Source organism: Ascaphus truei, chromosome 17 (genome assembly GCF_040206685.1).
Source record: "Ascaphus truei isolate aAscTru1 chromosome 17, aAscTru1.hap1, whole genome shotgun sequence".
In the NCBI taxonomy this organism is placed as follows: Eukaryota; Metazoa; Chordata; class Amphibia; order Anura; family Ascaphidae; genus Ascaphus; species Ascaphus truei.
Genome location: NC_134499.1, coordinates 36,317,035 through 36,343,600, shown reverse-complemented (window position 1 = coordinate 36,343,600; position 26,566 = coordinate 36,317,035). Strand labels below are relative to the sequence as shown.

Sequence of the window (26,566 nt, the reverse complement as noted above, 5' to 3'; positions counted from 1 at the left end):
AGCCTCTTTTGTTCCTGTAATCAGTGATCCCATGATCACGTGATTGCACTGAGCAGCGGTCATGTGAACATGAGGTGCCGGAGGGGCTGGGGCATTCTGATACTGCGCCCCCGTCCTGCACTCAAGTGGTCAAAGGTGCAGTTTCTTTAAGAATCCACATAACATCCATGATATTCCGACAAATATCAGTTTATTAAAAGGGTATCACAATTAGCAGCTAAATACATTTTTACATTGAAAGCCAAATTGGGAAAAAGGCACAATAATAGATATCATAGAGAATTTTTACTGCATTTGTAAGGGACCAATAAGGGGCTCACATCCCTATAGTAAGTGGGTGAATGATGAGGAAGCGATGTCGGTATCGTGGAGTAGACTGTACTGTACCTGTGAAGTAACGGAAGGAATGATATGCAAGAATACATTCTAGTTCTTATTAAGGAAATTCAAGGACTCCTAAACGTTTCCAGTTGCTAATAAAATAAGGATAAGAATTATTGGAGTTACCAAAGGATATCCCAAAAGCATTATATGCCAAACGGTAATGCCAAAACCAGTAGATAGTTACGTAGTAGATGAGGTTGAAAAAAGACTTATGTCCATCTAGTTCAACCTATGTTACAATTAGATGACATATACTTATCCTATACTTGTATTTATAGTATATTGATCCAGAGGAAGGCAAACAAAAAACCCCACTGAAACATTATCCAATGATGTCATTACCCATGGAGACTGTGATGGCAGATACAATAGATATCTTCAAAAAAAGGTTAGACCACTTTTTAGAAAGAAGGTATACAGGGATATACCAAATAAGTAAACATGGGAAGGATGTCGATCCAGGGAGAAATCGGATTGCCATTATTGGAGTCAGGAAGGAATTACATTTTCCCTTATAAGACATCATGGATAATGTTTTATGTTTTTTTTTGTTTGCTTTCCTTTGAATCAAAATACTGTCAATACTGTACAAATATAGGATAATATCTGTCATCTAAGTTTAACATAGGTTGAACATATGTCTTTTATTCAACCTTATATACTATGTAAATGTCTCATAAGGTGAAAAATAAATTATTTCCTGACTCCAATATATGTATTGGTCAAATAACCAAAGCGCTATACACTGTAACACCTTCACCATTACACTACGTAGCATTGTCTACTGATCCTTCCTGCTGTGGAGAGGTCAGAATGTAACAGGTTCTTCCCAATACATCCAAACCAAACCAGGGGCGCAATAACTCTGAGGGTGTATGTAAAAATAAGAAAAACACTAAATAGTGCAATGTTGTCTCTAATATCCATCGCGTTTCTTTCCACATGGTTGGGATACTATATACTATTATATTAGCATGTTGTGTTTATATATTGTTATAATGTATTTATTATTGTTTGTTTGTTTTTTAGTTTTGTATGTCTGTATGAATTAATTTTTAATATGTTATGGATTGTTATCATGGTAAAAAAAACTATAGGTAGCGCTAATATAACAGAAATATTAGTGAATGAATAATGGGCAGCCTGGATATAACTCTGACCCCTGGTCAGATAGTAGCAATAGAACTGGGAATATATCACTGGCGCTCACAACAAATATAAATAAATACATTCATACAACCACATGGTGTACTGGCAGATCCAAGGATGATCTCCGCAGGACGCAGTCAGATATGAAATATAAAGAAACAAAAACACATAGTGTAATACTGTAAACACTCAAAAACAAACTAACTGACAAAGACTAACAATTGTTGCTGAACCCACACAGTAGACTGATAAAAAAACATTTAATATATCATAAATAAAAGAAAGATCACATAGATAGCAATTTGAAAGTCTCACTGGGCGCCAGGCATCAGCAGATTCATTTCTACCCCTGAGGAAGGAGGCTGAGGCTGAGGCTTCCGAAACGCGTTGGGTGGTCCCTCTTATCACTGCTCTTTTCATCTGCTGATTTGTTCCCTGCAAGCCGTGCCGTGCTGTTTCTCCTTCTCGGAGCATCTTTAAATTTGCCGCCATTAGCCCCCACGCCACCGCGAGGAGCTGGCGAATCTGCGGCTAAGAATCTGCTGATGCCTGGCGCCTCTGCGCATGTCCAAATAACGGAGGACGGAGGCAACACAGACAGCTTGCATCCCCTGCCCCGGTGACAGCGTGGATAGATGTTTTTCAAGCGCAATCGATCCTACACGGCTACACGTGGCAGACGCCAGAGAGTAGTGCAGGAGCTGAACCGGCGTTCTATGAGAGGGGGTACTCTCTGAATATCCACTGCTATTTGCCCTCTACCTTCTGGTAAGCGGGTACTTCAGCCACAAGCAGGATACTAGTGGGACTTTCAAATTGCTAACTATGTGATCTTTCTTTTACTTATGATATATTAAATGTTTTTTATCAGTCTAATGTGTGGTTTCAGCAACAATTGTTAGTCTTTGTCAGTTAGTTTGTTTTTGAGTGTTTACAGTATTACACTATGTGCTTTTGTTTCTTTATATTTCATATCTGACTGCGTCCTGTGGAGATCATCCTTGGATCTGCCAGTACACCATGTGGTTCTATGTATTTATTTATATTTGTTGTGAGTGCCAGTGATATATTCCCAGTTCCATGGATTGTTATCATATGTTACCGGTTTCTGACATCACGGAGGGACTCCTTTGGGAGTTGCATATGCTGTCCCTTTAAGTGATGAGCTGCCCACTTCATTTCTGAGGCATTATATATTAAGACTGACAATGCACAATCATAGAACCCCTAAGGAAGCTACCATAGTGTAGTGAAACGCATAGGGTAATTACATGCGGGAGGAGAAAGAACGGTGATGGGCGACGGATGACAAAAGTGACATCATCCCTGATCCAACGAGGTCTGCGCAAACCTGACGGCGAAACCACGAGAACACCAGGAGCATCAAAGGAACATCTGAACATCTGCTGTTCGTCTGAGACGTCCAAGACCGTTCACAATCCGTTACCCCCGTGCGTTTTCTTCCCGTGCGTTTTCTTCACAGATGTCCGAGTGTTACTAATCCTTTTTTTACTGGCTTCAGTAAAGTTTTGAATTGTACTTCTGTATGTCTCTCTATCATTCTGAGCTCCGATAGAGGATATTTCACCTGATCAGCAACACACGCTACCTGCTCTCAAGGAAATTCATCTTTATAGCCACTGCCTGAATTTCTGCTAGGCTTGTGAGTATATCCACTCATTCTTTGGGTCACACATTGTATTTGCCACACAGTATTGCACTGTTTTGTGTTTTCCTATTCTTTCCTATTCTCTCTGAGTTATTACGCCCCAGGGTTGGTTTGGAAACATTGTTTGAGACAATCCTGGGAAGTCTTTTTCAGCCGAGCAGCATCTCTCATGTGGTTGTACGAATCCTTTTTTTCTGTTGTGGATATAAGTGCGGTGACTTACGCTGTTTTCACGCCTCCCAATATGTAGGCGCGCTATAAGCGGGCTAGGACATTTAGTTGTGGTCATTTTCCGTGAACAAATTACCACCGGCGCGTTGCCGCGTCTCACCCCACCGCCGCATCACTGTGACTCACCCTGCTGCCGGCTGCTTTGCCGCTAAGTGTCTTACCCTAAGCCCCTACCCTAAACCCCTTAACTTAATCCCCTAACCGCTAAACCACTTAAATTAACCCCTACCCTTACCAGTAAAACCTTAGAAGCGGGAGGCGGCGGGAGTTCCAGCTGCGGATTGACTGCGGCAGAGGGTTTGTCTGAATGACGACCGTTATTTGGTCGCGGTGAAACGACCGCAGCCAAATGTACCATTCCGTGATATAAGAGGCCACATATACTCCCCCACCCAAATAATATTAAAGGCACATAACCACAAGTAAATATAATAATGAGATCTAACCTTTTGTGGTTCATAAGTAGTTCTCTGTGGAGCTCCTGATGACTCCTGGATGCTTTTACAGGATTAAGGAGCTTCTTGGGCTTGATAAGTTCTTGGTTTCCATCCAGATAATCAGGATGAGCCAGAATGCTCCCTAAATCTGGCGGCTCCGTCTGTAGCTCAGAATACATAGAGGCTGTGGACAGAAAACACAAGTCACAATCACACACTTGTTCTACCACCAGAGCACTGTGGAGCTTCACTAACCTCCAATACAGGTTATCGCACCACAATCTGGTGTTGACCGTTACAATGCTGGGTGTCTGGCCGTGGCAGTGTCACCGGACCTCTGGCCCTTTCGGTCATGTGATCACTTTAGGACAGGGGTGGGCAACCCCAGTCTTCAAGAGCCACCAACAGGTCATGTCTTCAGATGAACCCTACTTCAGCACAGGTGGCACAATCAGTGGCTCAGTCAAAGACTGAGCAGGGATATCCTAAAAAAACAGCCTGTTGGTGGCTCTTAAAGACTGGAGTTGGAAGCCCCTGTCCTATACAGTAACCCACACAACATGAACCCCTATAGCACAGCAATGATATATGCAATCTGATATTGCCAACAATTATTCATCTATTCAATGATAAAAGAGGTTACAAGTTTGTTATCAGAGTGGCCAGCTATGCTTTTCAAAAAGTGGTTGTCCCTTTTGGCAGCAAGAGACTTAAAATCAGCAATCCCACCTTCTCAACCATATGAATGCATGCTGAACCCTAACCTATATTTCTAGGTTATTTTATCCCAAGTACCCTGGTTCAAATAGCCAAAAGAGATACAATAATTTGGCCATTTTTAAACCTCAAACCTGACAGGGAGACATTCGTAAATGTTTGCGCCCGATTGCCACATTCCCCAAAGGTGGCCCCTTTTTGTGAAAGGAAGAGTGAGAGAGAACCCAGATTTCTGGCATAATTTTATATCTGGCTAAATTCAAAGTTTGATCGGAAATCTCATTTTGACTTTATGAATTTCGAGCGAACGTTTAAGGTCTAAAATTGATCGAACTGTAGGTCACTTTCGCACATGACGACTGACCAATATAGGACACACGCCAGCAAGTGCAACGTGGGATATCGTGCCTGTTCTGGATGTAACATCCACGTGAATGGCAGTTACGCCCGGATTGAGCGCGATATTCTGCGTGACGCTTCGATGACTCCCGCCCGTAAAGAGATGATGATACCTTGTACTCCGACGTTACTACTCCAATTAAATAATCATTTTAATCAATCGATCTGTCGTTTTAAGAGGTTGAACTTCTTATTTGACAATCGTAACGGAGACTCTACCAAGCTTAAGGATGAAGAGTATTTCTTGATGGGTTCCCAAGATATGACCCCAATGTTTCACGGCAAAAATGACCTTCCCTTTTTGTATACAACTTGATTGAACAAGAGTAGGTTCGGTCAATATCCATCCCTCAGTTCAGCTAACTTTACAATAACAGAATCATTAGTGGTCCCAGCATTTTCCCGGTAGATGATATTGCTGGCAAGCTGATGATTATTGGTAACGGCACACACTATTCCTGTAATTTCTACGTTACAGCAAACTGCAACTTCTCTTCATATTTGAGAAAATATTAACAAATGTGATTCATTTGTACATTTAAAATATGCATGGCTCGTGCATCCATCCACCTTGTACTATGAATTAAACATAAATGTCGAGTTAATATTTACATAGCAGCGGTATTATACATCTATATTATTCATTGGCAAAAACACTTCAAGGATATTTTAAATTGGATTTAATTAAAATAAGGCCTTTTCTAATCCGAGCCTGAGAGACATTCCAAGTGGAGGCTTCGAAAGCACATTGCTCTGCACCACTCCATATTTCTACATCCTCTCAAAAACAAACACAGTCTTGAAAGCCTACAACTCATTAACAGGTTGTGTGAAATAAAACGGGCTGTGCAGAGGTAAATTCGTAGACGTGATTCCCAAGGAATACGTTTGATTGCTCTTATAGGCCACCATACGTTCGTAGCCAAGAATAGGTACGCATGGTTCAGAAGTTCAAGAGTTGTTATAGGCTGTTTTTATAAAGAAGTTTATACAAAAATTCAAATGGCTTTCAGATTTTGCAAAAATTATTTTCATATCGACATTTTTCTGAAATAGAAACAAGCTGGGAGGTTTAAAAGTATGTGACCATGCTTAAAAGGCAAAGTTAAACAAACCGTACAACACACTTATTAAAGACTGTATAGTTATAACTGGGGTGGGGAGCCGTGTGTACCCTTTCTTCCATGCAGTAACACAGGAGGGAGAGGGAGGAGGGAGGAGGGGGTATGATGCCTTTTATTGGACCAACAAGTAGTTGAAATGTTACAAGCTTTCCAACCTCTCGGGGCCCTTCATCGGGTCCTACCTGATAGCTTGTAACAGATCACCTACTTACATTGGTAAACAATTGTTTGGAGGTCTGTGACGCCCTCCTTGTTTCCAAGCTCGCCCTGTCCATCTTTAAATAGCAGGCCCTGAGGCGCAGCTCTGAATGTCCTGTCTATTAAGACGTCTTCCTCATATTAGAGAGGTAAAGAGAACGTTTGCAGAGATAGTGTTAGGACTTGCAGAAAGAGGGGACACCTTGATGTGGTCTGCAAGCTTACAATGCTTTGGCCAAAGAATTTACCCAAGTGATCCATACTTATGAGAAAAGAACAGATAAATATTTGACTATATGATTTGTCATGTTGGATGTGGCATTGGGGTTCTCTGTCTTTTGTTTATACCAACTACTTGTTGGTCCACGAAAAGTTATCATACCACCTACTCTCTCTCCCTCCTTTGTTACTACATAGTTAAAACTGGTAATTTTAATCATAGCTACATCTCTGTTGGCTAAAGACTGGAATAGAGATACTCCTACATTAGCACTGACCTAGGCCTTTCAGTTTGATTTGTATTATTTAATTCCACGATAAAATACAAGACAAAGCATATAATGCCACCCGTTCTTGCATCCAGCTAACTGTGCTGCTGCTTTGGGATATGAGAATAAAAGGTACTTGTCCAGAGATAAATGGTACATGTCCATTTTCATTACTGAATGAAGGTCTAGTTCAGCAGTGTGTTGGCAATCACAATGGAGGTACTACCAAGGTTTGGGATAAAGATTATATCCTGATGGGTTCCCAAGATATGAAATCAATGTTTCAAGGCAGAAATGCCCTTCCATTTTTGTATACAACTTGAACAGGAGTTGGGTCGGTCTCTTGGAATCTGCCGAATGGCCTGAACACCAGGACCCCTCAGCCCAGCTAACTTTACAATAACATTATCATTATTGTTCCCAGCACTTTAAGGACAAATAATAGTGCTGGCAGGCTGATGGATTATGGGAGCATTTTTATGGCACATGCTGTTCCTGTAATTTACAGGCTCTTAGTTATGTCTTTTTGTATCCTCATCCCAACCACGTATCAATGTTTTGGGGGAAGACTGGATAAATGATGCTCGGTGTCACATTGTTCAGCTTTGTAAAGAAAAGGTGCTAAAAATGAACAAGCTCCATGAAATGAACAAACATGGCATTAAATGAGAGTTCTTCAATTTTTGATGTTTAATACATTTTTGGAGGGTCTTGTGCTATAGAAGCCAGTGCACGATCGCAGGAAAAAGCTACTCTATGCCTGAGCTAGTTTGGCAAATTGAAAAGGCGTAGTATCCCCGCATAGAATGTTTTACCTCGGTATTTTACTACAGGTGATCTGGATGAAGAGAAGAGAAAGGAATAAGATGTATTAGGTAAGTGAAAACTGCACTCTAAATTAAAACTGTCGCATTTAAGTGTTTTCTTTATATGATGAAGGACTTTGCCTATATATTTACAGATACCGAAGGCACTGAATATCCTACAGCATTTAGTGTGCCTGGCTACATTAGTTATTGTGAAACTTATAACTTGAAACTATATTTGTCTGTGCAAATAATGTAACTTAATCAGATTAAGACCGAGTAAAACTGAATACGTTGAGGAACCAAAAAGTCCATTACTAAAGTCACCTAATACCATTACTTATTAAAGGTCTACAATGAATTGCAGTCTAGCAACCATGAATATTATACATTTAATTTTCCAACTGGGTAGCAAACATAAATTATGTAGGCTACAGATGGTAAATTTCTGTGTGGGTTAAGCTGGCACCTCCTGCATTCCTCAGTACATCCCACACGATAATAACGTGAGACCTGTGCTACAGAAAGGCCAATACAAAGGCCTGCCAAGTACAAAATCAGTTCTCCATTACTGAATGGGAGCTACGGCAAGACTGTTACCTGGATATTTGTGGTGGTGAACATTTAAAAGAACATACTGCACCCACCATATGTAGAAAAGGTTAAATATGCTCCACCTTTAAATCATGGTCACTTACCTCACTGCAAAATCATTCATTTTATATTTTAGATAAATATTAATGGTCACCAAACATTTCTATGGGTCCTAATACATCTTAATAATTTTCTTAAAACTGCGCTGTAACGGCCTAGAAATTTGGAATTTAGCCTCATTATTTATTTGGTTATGTATTAACTCCTGCCTAATTCTTAACAAAAGTAGCATTTATTTGCTATTATGTGATACTGTACATCACATTGAGATTTTTTAGTAGTTAGGCATATGAGAAGGGGTGTAGCTATAGCTCGGGAAGCCCGGGGGCGCGGGCTCTTGGGGGCTCGTCCTCTCCCCCCCCTGTTGGCGGCCCACCTCTCTCTTCTCTCCCAGATAGAGGCAGTCGGGGGAGAGGATGGTACGTGGTGGTGGCGGGCCGTCAGCGTTAAGCAGAAGAGCAGCCGGCAGAGGAGTTAGGAGTTGCACGGAGGCCGAGCAGGACGCCCAGGGAGGCGCCGCCTCAGCGGTCTGACCCGGAATGCTTCCTTACTTCCGGTGTCTATGTTGCTACAGCGCGCTCCTCCCCGACCACCCTGCTCTGCCTCCGTGCAACGCCTAACTCCTCTGCCGTTTGCTCCTCTGCTCAACTCTTGTGGCCTTCCGCCACCACGTACCACCATCTCCCCCCACCTGCCTCTATCACCACCCTGTCCCACAGGTAGGCATGGAAGAGGAGGTGGGGTGTGAGAGCTGGAGGAGGGGAGAGGGCTTATAATGGGGTCCTGAATTTGTTTTTTGCCCGGGGGCCTGCGGATGTCTAGCTACGCCACTGCATATGGACCAACATTTCCACAAGCAATAAAATGATCAAACATTATAAAACAGACGTAAAAAGAAATAGAAATTGCATTATGTCACAGGGCTTTCAATTTCCTGCAATTTCAGAGTATATTGCTAAAATGTAACTATTATTTGCATGGTCTTTACATGGCATGTGAAAACGTCAAAATATTGACGCCAGTATATACGTGCAGTGCATTTTCATGCATTTCCCAACTGCAGGGGTTAAGGTTTCTTAAAACACTGGCCCTTTGTTTGCCACGAATAATAGTTCAACATTTGTATTCCTCTGGTTAATGTTCTTTACATGGGGCAGCAGAGATTCCGTAAGTCTTGGTTTCATTAGCCATAGAGAGGTTTTTTTTGTCATTTTCAATGGTCGGGGGGAATTTGTCAGAGCTGACTGAGCTTTGGCCATATAAGAAAGAACAACCCGGGTGGTTGAAAAACACGTCTGGCCATCTGCCCAGGCAGCAAAAAAAAACCTCATGGGATTTGCTAAACAGATTGGTTCTGCATGCACAGTGTATGCGAACAGTGCAGAATGGCAGCAACCAATATGGATGGACGTTTGTATGGAGAAGACATTCAGACGCTCCACTTGTGGGTGCTCTGGAAAACACGGTGGGAATATGTAGTACATCCTGGATTTGCAGCATTGAATGTTTTCTACTGAGATAGCATACAGTACATATGGGAGATCCTTGAGATGCTTGTGCCTTGCTGGTCATTGAGTGGCATACTCAGACAGCCTGGTTATGTCTTGTATTCCCAAGATATCTAAAGTTATCATAAAGGTATCAGATAGATAAAAATGATGATGTAGTGGATCAGCTAGTACGTGTTTTGTAAATCTCCTTCCCAATGCTGACCACAAAATATTCCTTAGAAAATCCGTTTTGGAACTGGAAATAGAAATATTCAGTGCTGTTACTTTTGATAATAAAAGAGCATTCTGAGGCTCGTAGTAAACACAAAGCCAAGTCTATATAACAACATCTTCCGAGACCCCAATTTGTGTTAAAAGGATTTGAATGGTGCATTTCCTCCAACTAAAATGTTATTTTGTATTCCAGATTTTGGAGAACATTCTGAGTGTCAGGGTTGTGTCCTTTATTAAAACCAAAGATTATTTTGACTTCTAGGGGCATCTGACATCACTGGTAGCCTTGAACAGAACAAATTTAAAGAATTGACCGGGTTTAAACAGCTATGTCGTGACAGAAAAGGTCAGAAAGGCCTCACATCCTCTATATATAAAAAGTTAGTGTCAGTTAGTGAATTGATACATTTTAAATATATGGAGGGATGGGAACATGATTTGGAAACAGATCTCAAACGAGGAATGGGGGGATATTTGGGAATGAGTGGCCAAGACATCTATTTGCATCATCTACATCTAGGACAATGGAAAATGCATATACAATTCTATTTAGATGGTACTTGACCGCACAAAGACTAAGCAAGATCTTCCCGGGTTTCCCAGATCTGTGTTGGAGGGGCTGTGGAGGTGTGGGAGATATGTTCCACATTTGATGGACATGACCAAAAATAGCAAAGCTGTGGTCCAGGATAAACGATTGGCTTGAGGAGATGTTGGAGGTCAGGGTAGCCCTGCATCCATTGGCATTTCTCTTAGCCAGACCATTTGTGAAGGGAGGAAGGCGCGCACAGCTCACCGGCAAAGAGAACAAACCGCAATCAATGAAAAACGGGGTTTATTGAGCAAAACCGGACAGACACTTGTGAATGTGTCGCATTCTGACGCGTTTCGTACCCGACAGGGTACTTTGTCAAAGTACCCCATCGGGTACGAAACGCGTCAGAGTGCGCCATAGACATGTCTGTCCGTTTTTGCTCCATAAACTCAGTTTTTCATTGATTGCGGCTTGTTCTCTTTGCCGGTGAGCTGTGCGGGCCTTCCTCCCTTCACAATTGACTGCTGCATCTTGGCCGGAGCACGCCTTTCTCACAAACCGGAATCCTGGCTGTCTTCCCTCATCTCCGCATCTGATCAGTTAAGTACTTACCTTTGCCGCGTTCCGAAGCCAGTGTGTGATAGCAGGAATTGTGGGGGTTGCGTTTAGGTACTCTTTCCTTTCTTCGCTATATTCACCCCCGACCTGTGTCTATTTTGCACACTATATAAAGATGGCTTCGGAGGGTTTGTGATATAACCTTACCGGCTTTGCCATTATGGACTTTATATTTTTTTCCATCAATTTCTACCATATGCTCTTGTGCGCTGGTTACGGGGGTTTACCCCTTCATGCATCTTAGCCGGACCAATCGAATCTCTGAACCACCATAAATGCAAGCTTGGCTCCCACATTCTCACAGTCGCCAGATGCGCAATAGCGGCGGCCTGGAAAAATACAGAAGCTTCTTCCACGAAAACGATTAAAAAAAAAAGAATAAATTAGGTCTATGACCTATGAGGTCGCTGGTCCTAATGACCAGCATGCCTAAGACATACAACAAAGTTACAATACACCACACGGGACCCATGGCTTACACATAGGTCGTTTCTAGCCCAGGTTTATGAGGATAGGAACTAAAGAGGGGTTGGGTGGGTCTAGAGCTGGGCGACTTCCTGACCCTACGCACCAAAGAGAGGATTCCTATCTCTTGATAGTTGGATAGAGAGCTGAAAGATGATGGCGAGACGACCTTCCCTCTCCCACCATTTTATGTCTCCCCCCCCTGATATATTAAAACAAGTTTTTGGCAGAGTGGTTGCACCTCCTGCCTCCTCCCCCATGATGGGGCTTTTCCGGGCCGCAAAGGGGGTGTGTGGGGGAGGGGGCGGACTACATATCTAATCCCCTCCCAATGTTTGTACGTTGTATTATTCAAGTATATTATGTTAATATGATTTCCCCGTCTCTTTTTTTCTGTACCCCAAACGAGAAAAGGTCATTAAAAAATGTGTGATAAAAATAAAAACACGCATGTAGGATATTGTATTGTATTGTATGTCTTTATTTATATAGCGCCATTAGTGTACATAGCGCTTCACAGTAGTAATACATGTGGTAATCAAATAAATAACAGATAATATAAATAACAGATCATGGGAATAAGTGCTTTATACATAAAAGTAACATTTCGGAAGAGGAGTCCCTGCCCAGAGGAGCTTACAGTCTAATTGGTAGGTAGGGAGAACGTACAGAGACAGTAGGAGGGAGTTCTGGTAAGTGCGTCTGCAGGGGGCCAAGCTTTATGTATCGTGTTCAGAATATCCACAGTGCTATTCATATGCTTCTTTAAGCAAGTGTGTCTTAAGGTGGGTCTTAAAGGTGGATAGAGAGGGTGCTAGTCGGGTACTGAGGGGAAGGGCATTCCAGAGGTGTGGGGCAGTCAGTGAAAAAGGTTTAAGGCGGGAGAGGGCTTTAGATACAAAGGGGGTAGAAAGAAGATATTGCATGAGCTGCTCCATTAAAAGCAGCGCTACAGACAAAGGGTGTTCATTACATTTCAATAGAGCCAATCGGGACAGCAGTGAAGCCAATGGGCGTTTCTGTGTGATAATGCCCTGACCGGCACTATCACAGTTTAATGAATACCTAAGTGTGTGAGTGATTACGCATGCGGAGGATCCCAGACACAGGTTTTTTCCCATCCTTCCCACTAACGCCCCCAGTACTCTTCCCAAATAATAGGGAATACAGGTTATGCGCGATGTCATGTTGGTCATATTTCCAAGCTCCCAATTTTCATGATGATTGTCACAACGGTGACAGTTTCCCCAATTACGGACTCGCTTTAAAGGATGTGCAGAGTTTTGGACATTTAAAGAAGCAGTCTTTGCGGCACTTTAAAAAAAAGTATATGTATTTTATTTTGTGTTAATATGCGCAGACTTTGATTTCCTTGATTGAAAACTAATTACCTAAGCTGCCGATCGATTAGTTCTCCTGTGAGCGATCAGCAAAGATCCTGCTTCCCTGGGATCACTAAATGGCTGCCTTTAAGTTTCAATCAAATCCTTCAGTCAGTGTAACTCAGCAGCTACAATGTATTCTTATATCACTACGGTAACATTATCTATTGTTACAGTGTGCAGCTCAAACTGCTGGGAACATTTGCAACAGATTATCACAAACAGGAAAGTGTTACAAGAGATCTTGAACGGTTGGGGAGATGGGCTAAAACCTGATATAGAAATCAAAGGATGCTCAGTGTAATCAAACTCATTAAGAATTGAATTGAAAAAATAAAAAATAGTAAGTATTATTATTACGTTTTATTTGCAAAAAAACCAACACGTAGGATATTGCATGGATTACTTATTTAAAGGTGCAATCCCCTCTCGTCATCCTTTTTATATTTTTGCTAATACACACAGCTTCAGTTCCAGGGCGGTCTTTAGACTTTGAGTGTCACTCTGAAGTCAGGTTTATCCAATGACTATGGTACTGCTCGAGTATGAACCCGCAGAACTCACTTGGACTTCGAGACACTGAAAGCTGAAAGGCTTATGTGGAAAATGTCTCAAACACTGTACAAGACCAAAATGAATGGCATTCGTGCCATGTAATGTGACCGTGGAAGTGAATGTCCGAGTGAAGTCATGAGTATAAGGGTTTCCATTCCTAGTCACAGCATCAACTTAATATATCTTCTCGCTGCTTTAAGGGTAGGTATTGTACTCGGTGAAACGCCTCATTATGCAAACGGTTGTTAATGTAAAGTAAACAAGATAAACTGAGCTGTAACCAGTGGCTCCGGCCCAGTGTATTGAGTTTATGGAGCTCACAGCATTAACTGGTAATCAGTGAACAGTTGGCAGTAGGTTTGCAGATGGTTCTGTGGGTGAGGAGTGGGACAACTGCATCTTTAGTGCAGTGAATATGGGAAATCTTCTATCTAGGTTCATTTTAGTGAGTTAACGTCATGTTAAAAGCGGCGATTGTTTTGCAATTTTTTCATGTGGTATTGAAGCAGGGGGTCTCTGGGGCTGGACCCCACTGATTTCAGCTCGGGGACCCCCTGCTTCCGGAGATACTTACCTCTGTACGGGGTGCCCGAAGCCGTTCCCCTCGGCTAGCAGAGATCACACAATGGCGGCGTTTCAAAGCTGCCGCGCCCTGCAGGCCAATAGGAAGCCGCGACGTCATCCGGTGACACTTCCTATTGGCCCTTTGGAGGTGTGTATTTCATGTGGCAGGGGGTCCCTGGAAGTGAAAATAATGGTGTTCAGCTCCGGAGACCCCCCGCTTCAAACCTATGTAAACAAAATATTAAATAAAATCACACAAATTGCTCCTTTAACTTCATATTATACCTGAACTTGTATCTTCAAAGCATTACTCCCATCGAGAGAGAGACAGTGGGGTTGGGACTCGCAAGAAGGACTCAATAGTCATTACTAGTGAGAAATCTTAGAAACTCGTCATAAATCAACCCTGATCATAGATACTTTGCTGTTCCTACAACATTTATACATAAAACATGAATGGAATCGATGTAGTGGATCACGTAGTCCTGGGTTTGTAACTCTCCTTTCCTATGTTGACTGCAAAATATTCCCTAAAAAAACTGTTTTTTCAAGGAAATACTGTGATATATATATATTATATTGTATATATATATATATATATATATATATATATATATATATATATATATATATATATATATATACAATATAATATATATATATCACAGTATTTCCTATAGGGAACCATGTTAAAAATGGTTATTGAGGCAAAAAGTGACACTGTGTGCTCATTTGCATGTCATTTCCCAGAATCCCTTGCTGCAGTGGAAGTGCTGTATGCTGGGTGATAATGGGGAAAGGCGGGGTTGCAGACCTGCCTAAGACATGCAGATGAGCATACAGCTATATTTGCATATATATATATATATATATATATATATATATATATATATATATATATATATATATATATATATATATATTGTAACAAAAGAGGGAGAAGGGGTATGATACCTTTTGTTGGACCAACAAGTAGTTGAAATGTTACAAACTCTCAAACCTTTCAGGGTGGGGATAGGACCCGCCCGATGAAGAACCCCGAGAGGTTGGAAAGCTTGTAACATACAGTATCAACTACTTGTTGGTCCAATAAAGGGTGTCATACCACCTACTCCCTCTCCCTCCTTTGTTACTACATAGAAGAAAGGACCAACATAGCTACACACCCTTCCTTGCCTATATTCAACGTGGTGTTGCTTTGAACAATGAATGGACACTCTGAGGCATTCAGTAAAGGCAAAGCCACGGCAATACCGAGTGATAACTGCTTTGAATTATGAGCTCGACATTACATTCATATTTGGACAGTTACACACTATATGGGTTACCCCACTTTACATATGTTCCCCACCCAGTGGATCTTGGAATATACACTCCAATGATTGACATTATTTGGGGCCTTGTTTAATGTCCTCATGGGTCAAATAGCCTTGAATGAAAATTATTTCTTGTGACTTGTATTGTGACATAGCTGCAAAGAGATACTTATGACACATACTTATGGTAATAATGCACACAAAATAACATATTCTAGTGCGTGCAGTAACAAATAAGACGTCTCCATAGTAACTCAATGTTCATTCTTGACTATTCAGCTTGTGTTCGTGACTATCACACATTTTCACAAAACTATCATTTTTTATGCAATGATGAATATAGGAAATTGATTACCCAATCATATCTAAGCATTTGTACAAGAATTAAACAATAACAGGCAAGGTTTTATTGAAGAACAGTTTGTATCCCAGTTGAGTACCAACGTGCTAGAACAAAAATTAGTAATAGCTGGCTAGGTCTTTTCTTTCATACCAGTTTGTATGCAACACCAGTGTATCGGATACTCCCTCACACAGCAAGAGAGATTGTCCTGGCAAAAGAACGGCAGAGGTGTCTCCAAAGCTGGAGAACAAAAGGCTTCAATGTTGGGAACAGGTTCTAACTTCTAACCAGCAATATTTCAGCGGAGACACTTACGCGCATATTGGTGCCAATTATGGTAAATGGTGAATTCAACTTTAACCTTTGCAGTGCTGAAATAGCCCAGCATCATAAAACCGCTCTCCACTTGGTCCAATAAAAAAGGTATCACACTTCCTCGCGACTTCTCCCTCCCTTATTGTGTTACCATAGCAAAAGGCTCTCTACTTCTCAGTTACTAGAAGGCAGAAAGCAGGCGACCCTGCAGGAACTTTGGTTAAAAACTTAAATACAAATCCCATATATGCCTTGGAAATGGAACATAGATAAGGCTACTAAGAATGCCAAACATCACTTCTCTCCTACATAACACCTACAGTGTTCCTTAGAGAGAATATAACCTAACCACAACAGAGAAGCCATTACTAGGACCAGTGGTGTGAAAATGTTATCCAATTGCGCTCCCCTGGATCAATCTCTTCCTCACAGAACTACTTTATCTGGGTAACCAAGTATGTATGTCTTTATTTATATAGCGCCATTAATGTACATAGCGCTTCACAGCAGTAATACACGGGACAATCATATAAATAACAAATAACTACCCTCCCCCACCCCTCCCATCCCTCTCCTCCCCCACAACCCTCCCTCTCCCCTCCTCCCCCCCAACCCTCCCTCTCCCCTCCTCCCCCACCCTTCTTCTCCCCCTCTCCTATCCCCCCCTCCCCTAACCCTCTCCCAGCGTCCCCCACCCCTCTCTCCTATCCCCCCTCCTCCCCACCCTCCTCCCCTTATCTTTACATGCTCTCTGATAAATACAGGGGACAATAAGGGTAAGGCTGCGCTTATAGTTCCCGCGACGGCGATGGCGCTCCAAAACAATTGACTCCGTCGCGAGCGCTTAAAGTAAGCGCGATGGGCGACGGAGTGACGTCGCAACCACAAATTTGGAAGCCGGGCAAATTTGATTTTTCAGAGACTGTCGCCACATGTGACTGTCTCTGAACCAATCAATGACCCTGTCGCTAGCGACGTCGCTGAAAGTTAAATTATAACTTTCGCGGGTGGCGACATCGGTCGCGTCGCTGTCACCAGCACTATAAGGAAACACGTCACTGACAAAAACACTCCCTCACTCGGGGGTTTGCGAAGAAAAGGTTTTTGTGCTTAATTTCCAAAACACAAAAGCAGCCACATATTTCCTCTCCGCGTGGCTACAGTTGTGTAAGGAAGCCAATTAAAAACGGTCAATTATTTACAAAATGTGATGGTTTTCTTGCATTGGCTACCAGGGATTTCACCTTTGAGATAAGAAAAATCAATCCAACCGTATGAGCAAATAACCAGAGACACCGATCTTTAGGATTTCATTCCCTGTGTTTTCTAGGAGCTTTCTCGCCATTAGACACAGTTTGCGTAACTGGTAATTATTAACAAAAACACCCTACCCCTTTCTTTTACTTTCTCCTAATTCAAGCAAATAAGGATATAAGTAATGGACCGATTATATATGCAGCATTGCATAGACCAGGGAGGCTCAACTCCAGGCCTTAAGCCCCCCTCTAACAGGTCAGGTTTTAAGGATATCCCAGCTTCAGCACAGGCGGCCAAATCAACTGAGCCACCTGTGCAGAATATGCTGAAGCACAGACTGATTGTGCCACCTGTGCTGAAGCTGGGACCGATTGAGCCACGTGTGTGTGTGTGTGTGTGTGTGTGTGTGTGTGTGTGTGTGTGTGTGTGTGTGTGTGTGTGTGTATATATATATATATATATATATATATATATATATATATATATATATATATATATATATATATATATATATATATGATACATTTTTGTATATATGTATATATAAAATATAATAGTAAAGATTTAAAAAACAAAATCTTTATGAATATTAATTAAATAAAAATCCACTTTAATTCATCATCATCCATTACCAACCATTGTCGAGCGACTGTTGGATGAAAGTGTTCCCAATGGAGGGTGCGATTGGTGATATATAACCACAAAGCAGCAGATTCGTATATTTTTTTTAAACAATCTTCTAAATAATTGGAAGTAAACGGATTTCCTTTTCTTCCAGCGGCAGGTAAAGAGCTTCGCAGTGATTTTCTGTAGCTCTTTCCCAGCTTCTACAAAGATTTCAGTTGTAATTCCATCTTCTCGGGAGACTTTCCCATTCTTCATGAATTTTATTGTCTTTGCCACATTTTTTGGAAGGGACATCAGTGGTGGTTTGTTCTTGCCCTTCGGCTTCATTATTCCCTGTATTATCTGTGTTCTTGTACAATTTATTTATAGAACTCCCTTTATGACAAGTGAGCAGTCTTTAATTGTTGATCCATCTTCGATAGTGTGTATCTATCCATCTTCGATAGTGTGTATCTATATACATATACATACATACATACTAACAGTCCAGAAACATGGCACTCACATATGTGTAGATAAATCTGATGTAATGCAGCACATCTGATCTTGAAAAACAGGAGAGGCACTCCAACATCCAAAGGTGACATTTATTCCTCAACGTTTCGGCTCCCCGCAGAGCTTTTGATGAAGGCTCCGTTGGCAGCCGAAACGTTGAGGAATACATTTCCCATTTGGACATTGGAGTCTCTCTCTCTCTCTCATCGCCTGATGGATGAAGGTCTCCCCGATGATCTTCCAGGTTACAGCCTCTCTTCTCCATGTTGCTCCAGCACCTGTTCCGATTTCATCCTCCCATCTTACTTGTGGTCGCCGTCTTGATCTCACTTCCCATGGAATCCAGCAGTTGAGAACCATCCTTGTCCAACGATGGTCATTTCTTCATCTTGCCATTTCGATTTCTTCACCCTTGAGATGACGCCCTGCATACACCTCTCCATACTTATATATAGATTTGAATTCCGTCGTAATCCAAAACCAGAACCCAGGACTTTAGGCAACAAATCCAGAATCCACTTATTTTTTAGAGACAAAACCAAAACTGATCAACTCTTTTGGGATCTTGGAGAAGGGGGGTAATCTGAATGAAGCCAAATTCTTGCAGTGCATTAATACTAATGCTCAGGTAATAGTATTTCTTTAGTCCCTTATTACTAACCACCAATTATCTTTTACTAAAGGCTTCTGATAGAAAATTCTCATGTAGCCATTTTTGTCTACTGTAAACCTCATATATCGGAGGCCAACACATAGTTACAAGGTCATCTGGCAGTGAATAGGTTAACACGACTGGCCATAATTGACGCGCACTTTACCTCTACGTGTTTTTTATTACCCTTATTTTGTAAACATGTGACTTGTGTACTCTGTGACATCCATTTACGTTCATCTTACACATAACCCCAAAGTACCTCTTTTTTAGAGATAGATATACACATACATATATATTAGGGGCCAAACTCAGTCCTCAAGAATCACCAACAGGAAACCCCTTCTTCAGCACAGGTGGCTCAATGAAAATAATTGAGCCACCTGTGCTGAAGGCAGGACAGCCTTAATACCTGGCATGTTGGCGGCCCTTGAGGACTGAGTTTGTTTTTTATATATATATATATATATATATATATATATATATATATATATATATATATATATATATATATATATATATATATATATATATATTTAAAGAAAAGACCACATGGTCTAATTATCTGCACCAGACAAAATAAATGCAAAAATAGAGGGTGTTTATTGACCGATAACACACAGGAGCCCGACGTTTCCATCCCCAAAGGGACCTTCTTCAGGAGTTAATATATATTCAGCCCACGTGGCTCAATCAGTGGCTCAGTTGTTGACTGAGCCATCTATGCTGAAGCAGGGATACCCTGAACAGCTGACCTGCTGGTGACCTTTGAGGACTGGAATTGCCCTCCCCTGATTTAAATACTGTGTATTCGAAAGACTGAGGCTTTAAAATCAAGGAGAAAATGCTATAACCCTTGTATTCATGACAATCATATTGCTTTGATGATTTAACCATTGTATTATACTCTATAGTTTAGTATTTGTTGGGTTAATATGCTCTAATGAAGCCCTTTCATTTTGTAATGCTGTAATTAGATCCTATTTTTTCAATACACATATTTATATATATTCATGTTCAGTATGACTATTTGGTGAAAGCTCATTGCTTATGACATTAATCTCCATCAAGTCTAAATTCTCACTTCCTAAAATCCAGACAGAGGTTTCATAAGGTTTCATAAGATGAGAGGAAAACATACATGCTCATTATCCCCCTGAGCAGACGGAGTTGAAAATATTGCATGCAGTAATCGTCTGTTTCTGGCTGTTATCAATTACAAGTGAGAACAAATATAGGTTACTGACATTAGGGTTGCCATGGCAGCCTCTGCTTACTTAATATGTAAGAATAGCAGTGGCCATTTTGAATTCCCGTTGTTCTTTTTACACAATTATATCTGCAAAGGGTAACTACAGAATTGACATCAACCTTTTGGAGCAGCAGCTCCTATCTATAGACGGTATATTGTCCGCCGAACGATAAACGGACATGCTTTTCACTAAACTCAAGCGGCGGCATCGGGCTACACCCCAAAAATGGTGCTTTGGCGCTTGGCCTGCCTTAGCTATGTATATACCCGCCACTGGGGCTACTAAGGGTTAATATTGGCACATATATAAGGGGGGTAAAAAAGTGACAAAATCCATCCACCGTGCAACAAATACCACTTGTGAGCACATTCACGTGTCTCAGACAGCGCTGCCTTTCCCCCTTATCTCTTAGCATACAATGTTTCCACTGCAGCCAGGGATTCTGGGAAATGACATGCAAATGAGCACACAGTGTCACCTTTAAGCCAGGATAACCATCCTCACGCTGATGAGACCGAAAAGGTCGAAAACAACTGTCTGTGGGTAGGGTTACTGGCTCTGCACTTCTTTAACCCAGTCGGTGCTGAAAAAGCGGTGTTACACGGCAGGTATAAGCTCATGTTCAAACGGATAAGAAGCAAAAAGGTGACACTGTGCTCATCTGCATGTCATTTCCCAGAATCCCTGTCTGCAGTGGAAGAATTGCAGGCTAAGAGATAATGGGGAAAGGCAGGTTCTATACCTGTCTGAGACATGCCACTGATATTTATTGGCACATATGGATGTTATGCTTTTTGCGTTTTTATATGTAGGGTGTTTTTGCGGTATGTTAACCCCTTGGTGCCTGTAGGCGTTCCCTTACAATGAATTGGCAATATCAAGCATGGAAGGGGCTAAACCATTTTCTGCCATTGGGTTTTGTTAGAAATCCTATTACATCCTATTACATAATCCAATTGTAGAAAAGTGTCCACCTGTCCTCACACTTGTATCACTAGTGCAGATTAACACTGATTTCCACCACCGGGTATTTGTACTATTTGCATAATTTAATGCTGAATTAATGCCATTTTCAGTTATGCAAATGGAATGAATATCCATTCCCAGCGAATACGCTGCCCCCTCTCTCCCCCTTCTCTCCTTTCCCCTCTTTCCCCCTTCTCTCCTATCCCCTCTCTCCCCCCTACTCTCCTGTCCCCTCTCACCCCCCTTCTGTCCCCTCTCACCCCCCTTCTCTCCTGTCCCCTCTCCCCCCTTCTCTCCTGTCCCCTCTCCCCCTTCTCTCCTGTCCCCTCTCCCCCTTCTCTCCTGTCCCCTCTCCCCCTTCTCTCCTGTCCCATCTCCCCCCTTCACTTCTGTCCCCTCTCTCCCGTCCCCTCTCTCCCCCCCATCCCCCACCACTCCGTTTGCCCCTTTCAAACCACCACTCCGTTTGCCCCCCCCCATCCCATCCCATCCCATCTCTCCGTCCCCCCCCCCCCCTTCACATCTCTGTCTACCTTTTGTCTACCTTAAATGCCTTTATTCACTATAATACACCAGCAGCTATAGCTCAGTGATAGTGATGCTGCCCAATGAGTTGGGTGGACCCGGGTTCGATTCTTGGCTGGGATGTTTTTTGTTTTTGTTTTATTTTATTCACAGCCCAGTATAAATAGCCAAGCAGAATATCCACTGCCAACCTCTACCGCTGCTTTAGACCACTGCCCTGGAGAGCTTACACTCTAATGTTAGATTGCAAGCTCCTTGGGGCAGGGAGCTCCTTCCTACTGTTTCTCTTATACTCAGTTGTCATACAATGTTATTGTCCTCCCACATTGTACTGCGCTGCAGCATATGTTGGCGCCATGCAAATAAATCCTAATAATAATAATAATAATCCCAACGCACAGGGAGATAGACTTCCAACACCTGCATTCAGAGTGGGGTTCTCCCACTTCAAAGGCGGCGCTGGACCACACCTCCCAGGAGCTGCTGTTTTTTTTGGGGGGGGGAGGGGGAGTAACGTTTTTACTGGCTCCTGTTCCACACCGATTCCGTTGCTGAGCCAGTATTGCAACCCCCCATTAATTCCTCCTTCACCCGCAGCTTTTTAGCCCTCGCAGGGGCCAGAAAGGGTTAAAAGAGGAGAGCATGCACCTGCTTACCTGATTTGACCAGCATCGCCCGGTGCATCCCAGTCGCCGGGGCATCCGGCACCCTCACCCGGTCAAACCACCTTTGAGACATCCTGCACCCTGCGCCGCTCACGCTCCCGGGTGCAGTCGCTGCAGATCGCCTCCTCTGCTCTGCAGCTGCCGCTGCTGCCAGCCGCGCCTGAGCATGGACAGGGGGACTGCACACGCGCTCACTTCTGCAAGATCTTTTCAGGGGAGAGCAGGGAGCGTCACGTGACCGAGGCTACACTATATAAGCGCCCCCCCCTCCCCTGCTGCCAGGCTTTCACCAGTGGCTGAGGGGGGCGCTGCGATATTGCATTAATATTAGGGAACTCACACCCCGGGGAAACCCTCACCTCCTATGCAGATTTTTTTTTTCTTTTTACCTGTTTCTTTATTACGCTGGAGATTAAAAAAATAAAAAATAAAATGTGCATTCACTCTCTTATAGAAAGCATTTATCACTCTCTTATAGAAAGCATTGATAAGCAAGCACACTACAAATGTTTTATATTCCTCAGTGTAGCTTATTTAATGAAGTGTGATGTGCCAGTTTAAGTCAATGGGAGTTTCCATTACTAGTTTATTTAATAAGCCTCAATATTTCTTATCCTGGGCTGCATTGTCTGATGCAGGGGGTGGGCGACTCCAGTTCTGAAGCGTTACCAACAGGTCAGGTTTTAAGGATATCCCTGCTTCAGCACAGGTGGCTCAGTCATAATGACTGAGCTGCTGATTGAGCCATCTGTGCTGAAGCAGGGATATCCTTAAAACCTGACCTGTTGGTGGCTCTTGAGGACTGGAATTTCAGATCCCTATTCTAGAGTAGGAGTGCTCACCTCCAGTCCTCAAGCCACCCCTCCCCCCTAACAGGTCAGGCTTTCAGGAGATCCCAGCTTCAGCACAGGTGACTCAATCAGCGGCTCAGTCTCTGATTGAGCCACCTGTGCTGAAGCAGGGATTAATTGAGCCACCTGTGCTGAAGCAGGGATATCCTGAAAACCTGACCTGTTGGTGGCCCTTATGGACTGGAGTTGCCCACCCCAGGTCTAATGGGAACTATATTGGTGCATTCACTCTCACGACCAAAATACTGTAATTACAAATATAGGATAAATATCTGTCATCTAAACTTAACATACAGTAGGTTGAACTGGATGGGCATATGTCTTTTTCCCACCTCATCTACTATGTAACTATAGTATGATACATTTCCAAATCAATGCAATCAATTCTGAATTTCAGTCAGACATCCTGGTTGTATATAGTGAGTCAGTATATTTTACCTATAGCTCAGTGCTTAGAGATGTAGGGAGCAGCTGTCACCCTATACAACTATAAAGGTGCCTATGCCTTTAATAGGGTAATTCCTTAGACCAGGGGTGACCAACGCCAGTCCTCAAGGGTCTTACATTTACTGTCTCATATTTACATACGTGTGTGTGTGTGTGTGTGTTTGACGCAATGCGCTGCGTTAACGTTGGTGCGTTATTTCACGGAAGTGCTTTATATAACGCATTGTTTGTGTGTGTTAACTTTGACTTGGTGGGTGAGTGGGGGGTGTAACGGGGGTAATAACATCTGCTACATCTGTAGAAACTTAGTAACAGCCTACTGCAGGGGTGGCCAACTCCCGTCCTCAATGGCCACCAACAGGTGAGGTGTTCAGGATATCCCTGCTTCAGCACAGGTGGTACAGTTGTAGACGGAGCCACTGATTGAGCCACCTGTGCTGAAGCAGGGATATCCCTAATACCTGATCTGTTTTTGGCCCTTGTGAGCTGGAGTTGGCCGCCCCTGCCTTAGACTGTAAGCTCCTCGGGGCAGTACCTTGCTTTCCCTTATGTTGTCACTTACTGTACTTGCTGCATTTATCCGCACTGTCTGTCCTTTATGTGCCCGGCACAGTATTGTAATGTAGTAAAGCGCACACTGCTGGTGCTATATACATTTATACATACATACTACTTTAACCCTTTGGGTGCTCTTTAGACGTAGCTACTATGTACTGAGGTCTGGCACTCCCGCGGTCCCATGACATAGTAGCTACGTCATACTGTTCCTGCTAGGTTTTTTCTAGGGGGGATCGCATTGCGCAGCGAAGAAATCTATCAGGAAGTGAAACAGAAGGAGGAGTCATCAGTGACGGCGCGATCACGTGATGGGCGAGGGCCGGAGGCATAGAAGGGGTTAAAGTATGTCTCTTAGCATGCAATGCTTCCACTGCAGCCAGGGATTCTGGGAAATGACATGCAAATGAGCAAGGATATACACAGCAACTGGCCTGTTGGTAGCCCTTGAGGACTGAGTTTGACACACCTGTGCTACACTGTATAATGATAATGAGAATCACTATACTTTCCCACACCCTACAGCACTGTTACAAGTCTGCCGATATAGTAAGTATTTCTGTTTATGGCAACAAAGTTTATACATGGAAAGCCGGTTCAAATATTAACTAATTCAAGTGTTTTACTTTAATAATCTCTTTGGCCATCAGGGGAAAGAATATTTAGCAACATGTTTGTGCAGGATCGCTGCTGTCAAATGGAATTATTTGCAGAGCCAGAAATGTTTTTCGACAAACAAAGATAGAAATGTGATCTGTCCTTAAGTTTACAATTGTGAAAGTTTTCCTGCGTCTGTCAGTATTCTGCGGCTGCCAAGGTGCTTCGTGTTCTCAGAAAGCCTCTCCGTATAGGGTCTTCACCATGACAACCAGAATAATTATATGCCACAGGGAAGCTGCTTAATATACTGTATATAGCAAGGCTGGTGGGCGAGAGTTTGTTCCTATGCTGATTGACGACATTATGCCATTTTCCGGAGTCGCAGAGGCAAAATAAAATCACAATGTCATCGCCATCAATAGTTCTAGTTAGTTGTTTGTTTTTTGTTTTGTTTTTTTCATTTAATTTCAGATTCTCTTTCCACTCCGTTTTTTAATACCTTGTGAAATCATCCACTATTTTTCTATTATGGAGAAATAATGACTTCAATAATATTTTAGGTTCCCTAAAAAACAAACAGACCACCCTGTATTTTGTAGGTTACTGCTTTATAACCCCACGCTCATCACTGCGTATTTAGATTCCCCCCCCTTAATTAGGTACGGGTAATATTTATTGCATATACCTCAGCTTAAATTCCTTAGGTTGGTGAAGCCTTATTTTCTTCACACCAGACCCTTTATTCTGCACACACACTCTCACCCCCCGGTCTTAAACAGCGTCACCCTGTTAAATACAAGAAATCTCACCAAGTTGTGTTTCTGGGTGGGCAGCACCACTAGTATACACAGGGGGCACGTCGCTACACCAGACAAACAAACATGAAACCTGAAAATGATCTACCTGGTGCAAGGAAGAAACCACAATATGAACACACAAATAATCAGCTAGGAATATATAATGCCCCCTATTATTGCACTCTGGATAGGTGACAAAATGAGTGTATTGTCAATCCTAGCTGATTATTTGTGTGTTCATATGGGCAGCACCACTGTCTGAATGCTGCCCTGAAGAATAGATAGGGTACATCTTTATACCCACCATAGGGCAGATGAAAGTGAGCCTTAAAGTGAAGCTAGTGGTCTCTGTGGCTGTGCGCCGATACCAATTATTCTATATGTGCCTTACTTACCTGAACCATTTCTCATATGTTTCCCATTGTCATTGTGAAACTTGGACTGAAGAGAGTATCCTTTCTGTAAAGAGAAACACAATTGATACAACTTAAGTCATATTTTGTTGACCTTAATCAGTTGACGCTTTAACAATGTAACTGAATGACATGAATGTACGGTACATGCAGCATCACCCATATTTATTGAGCGGTACTATTATAGACCCTACAACATTTGGCACGTATAAATAGCGACCACTGTCGTCCCTCTCCCTGCGGTGCTGGGTGCAGCGACTTCCGAGCATTCATATGGAAGTTACCCAAACTATTCTGCGTGTTGATTTCAGCTCCAGGGACCCCCTGCTTTCCGCGATTCCTACACCGGAAGGGATTGCCACAGCTGCTTAAAGGTCCCGCATACCGGGG

The 26,566-nt window shown here is 42.5% G+C and overlaps 1 protein-coding gene across 2 annotated transcripts in view; it reads right to left on the bottom strand.

The window, feature by feature from the left end:
- The window catches only part of FAM107A (family with sequence similarity 107 member A), a 71,702-nt gene that overhangs the window by 5,628 nt on the left and 39,508 nt on the right, over positions 1-26,566 (bottom strand). Inside the window, exons 2-3 of one of the 2 annotated variants that reach the window (XM_075574788.1) lie at positions 26,159-26,222; positions 3,880-4,054 (exon numbers count right to left, since the gene is read on the bottom strand). In XM_075574788.1, coding sequence (XP_075430903.1) covers positions 3,880-4,054; positions 26,159-26,222 — 239 coding nt within the window. Of the gene's footprint in view, positions 1-3,879; positions 4,055-22,504; positions 22,746-26,158; positions 26,223-26,566 lie in introns of those variants that run through there. The other variant, XM_075574789.1, reaches the window with a different exon arrangement.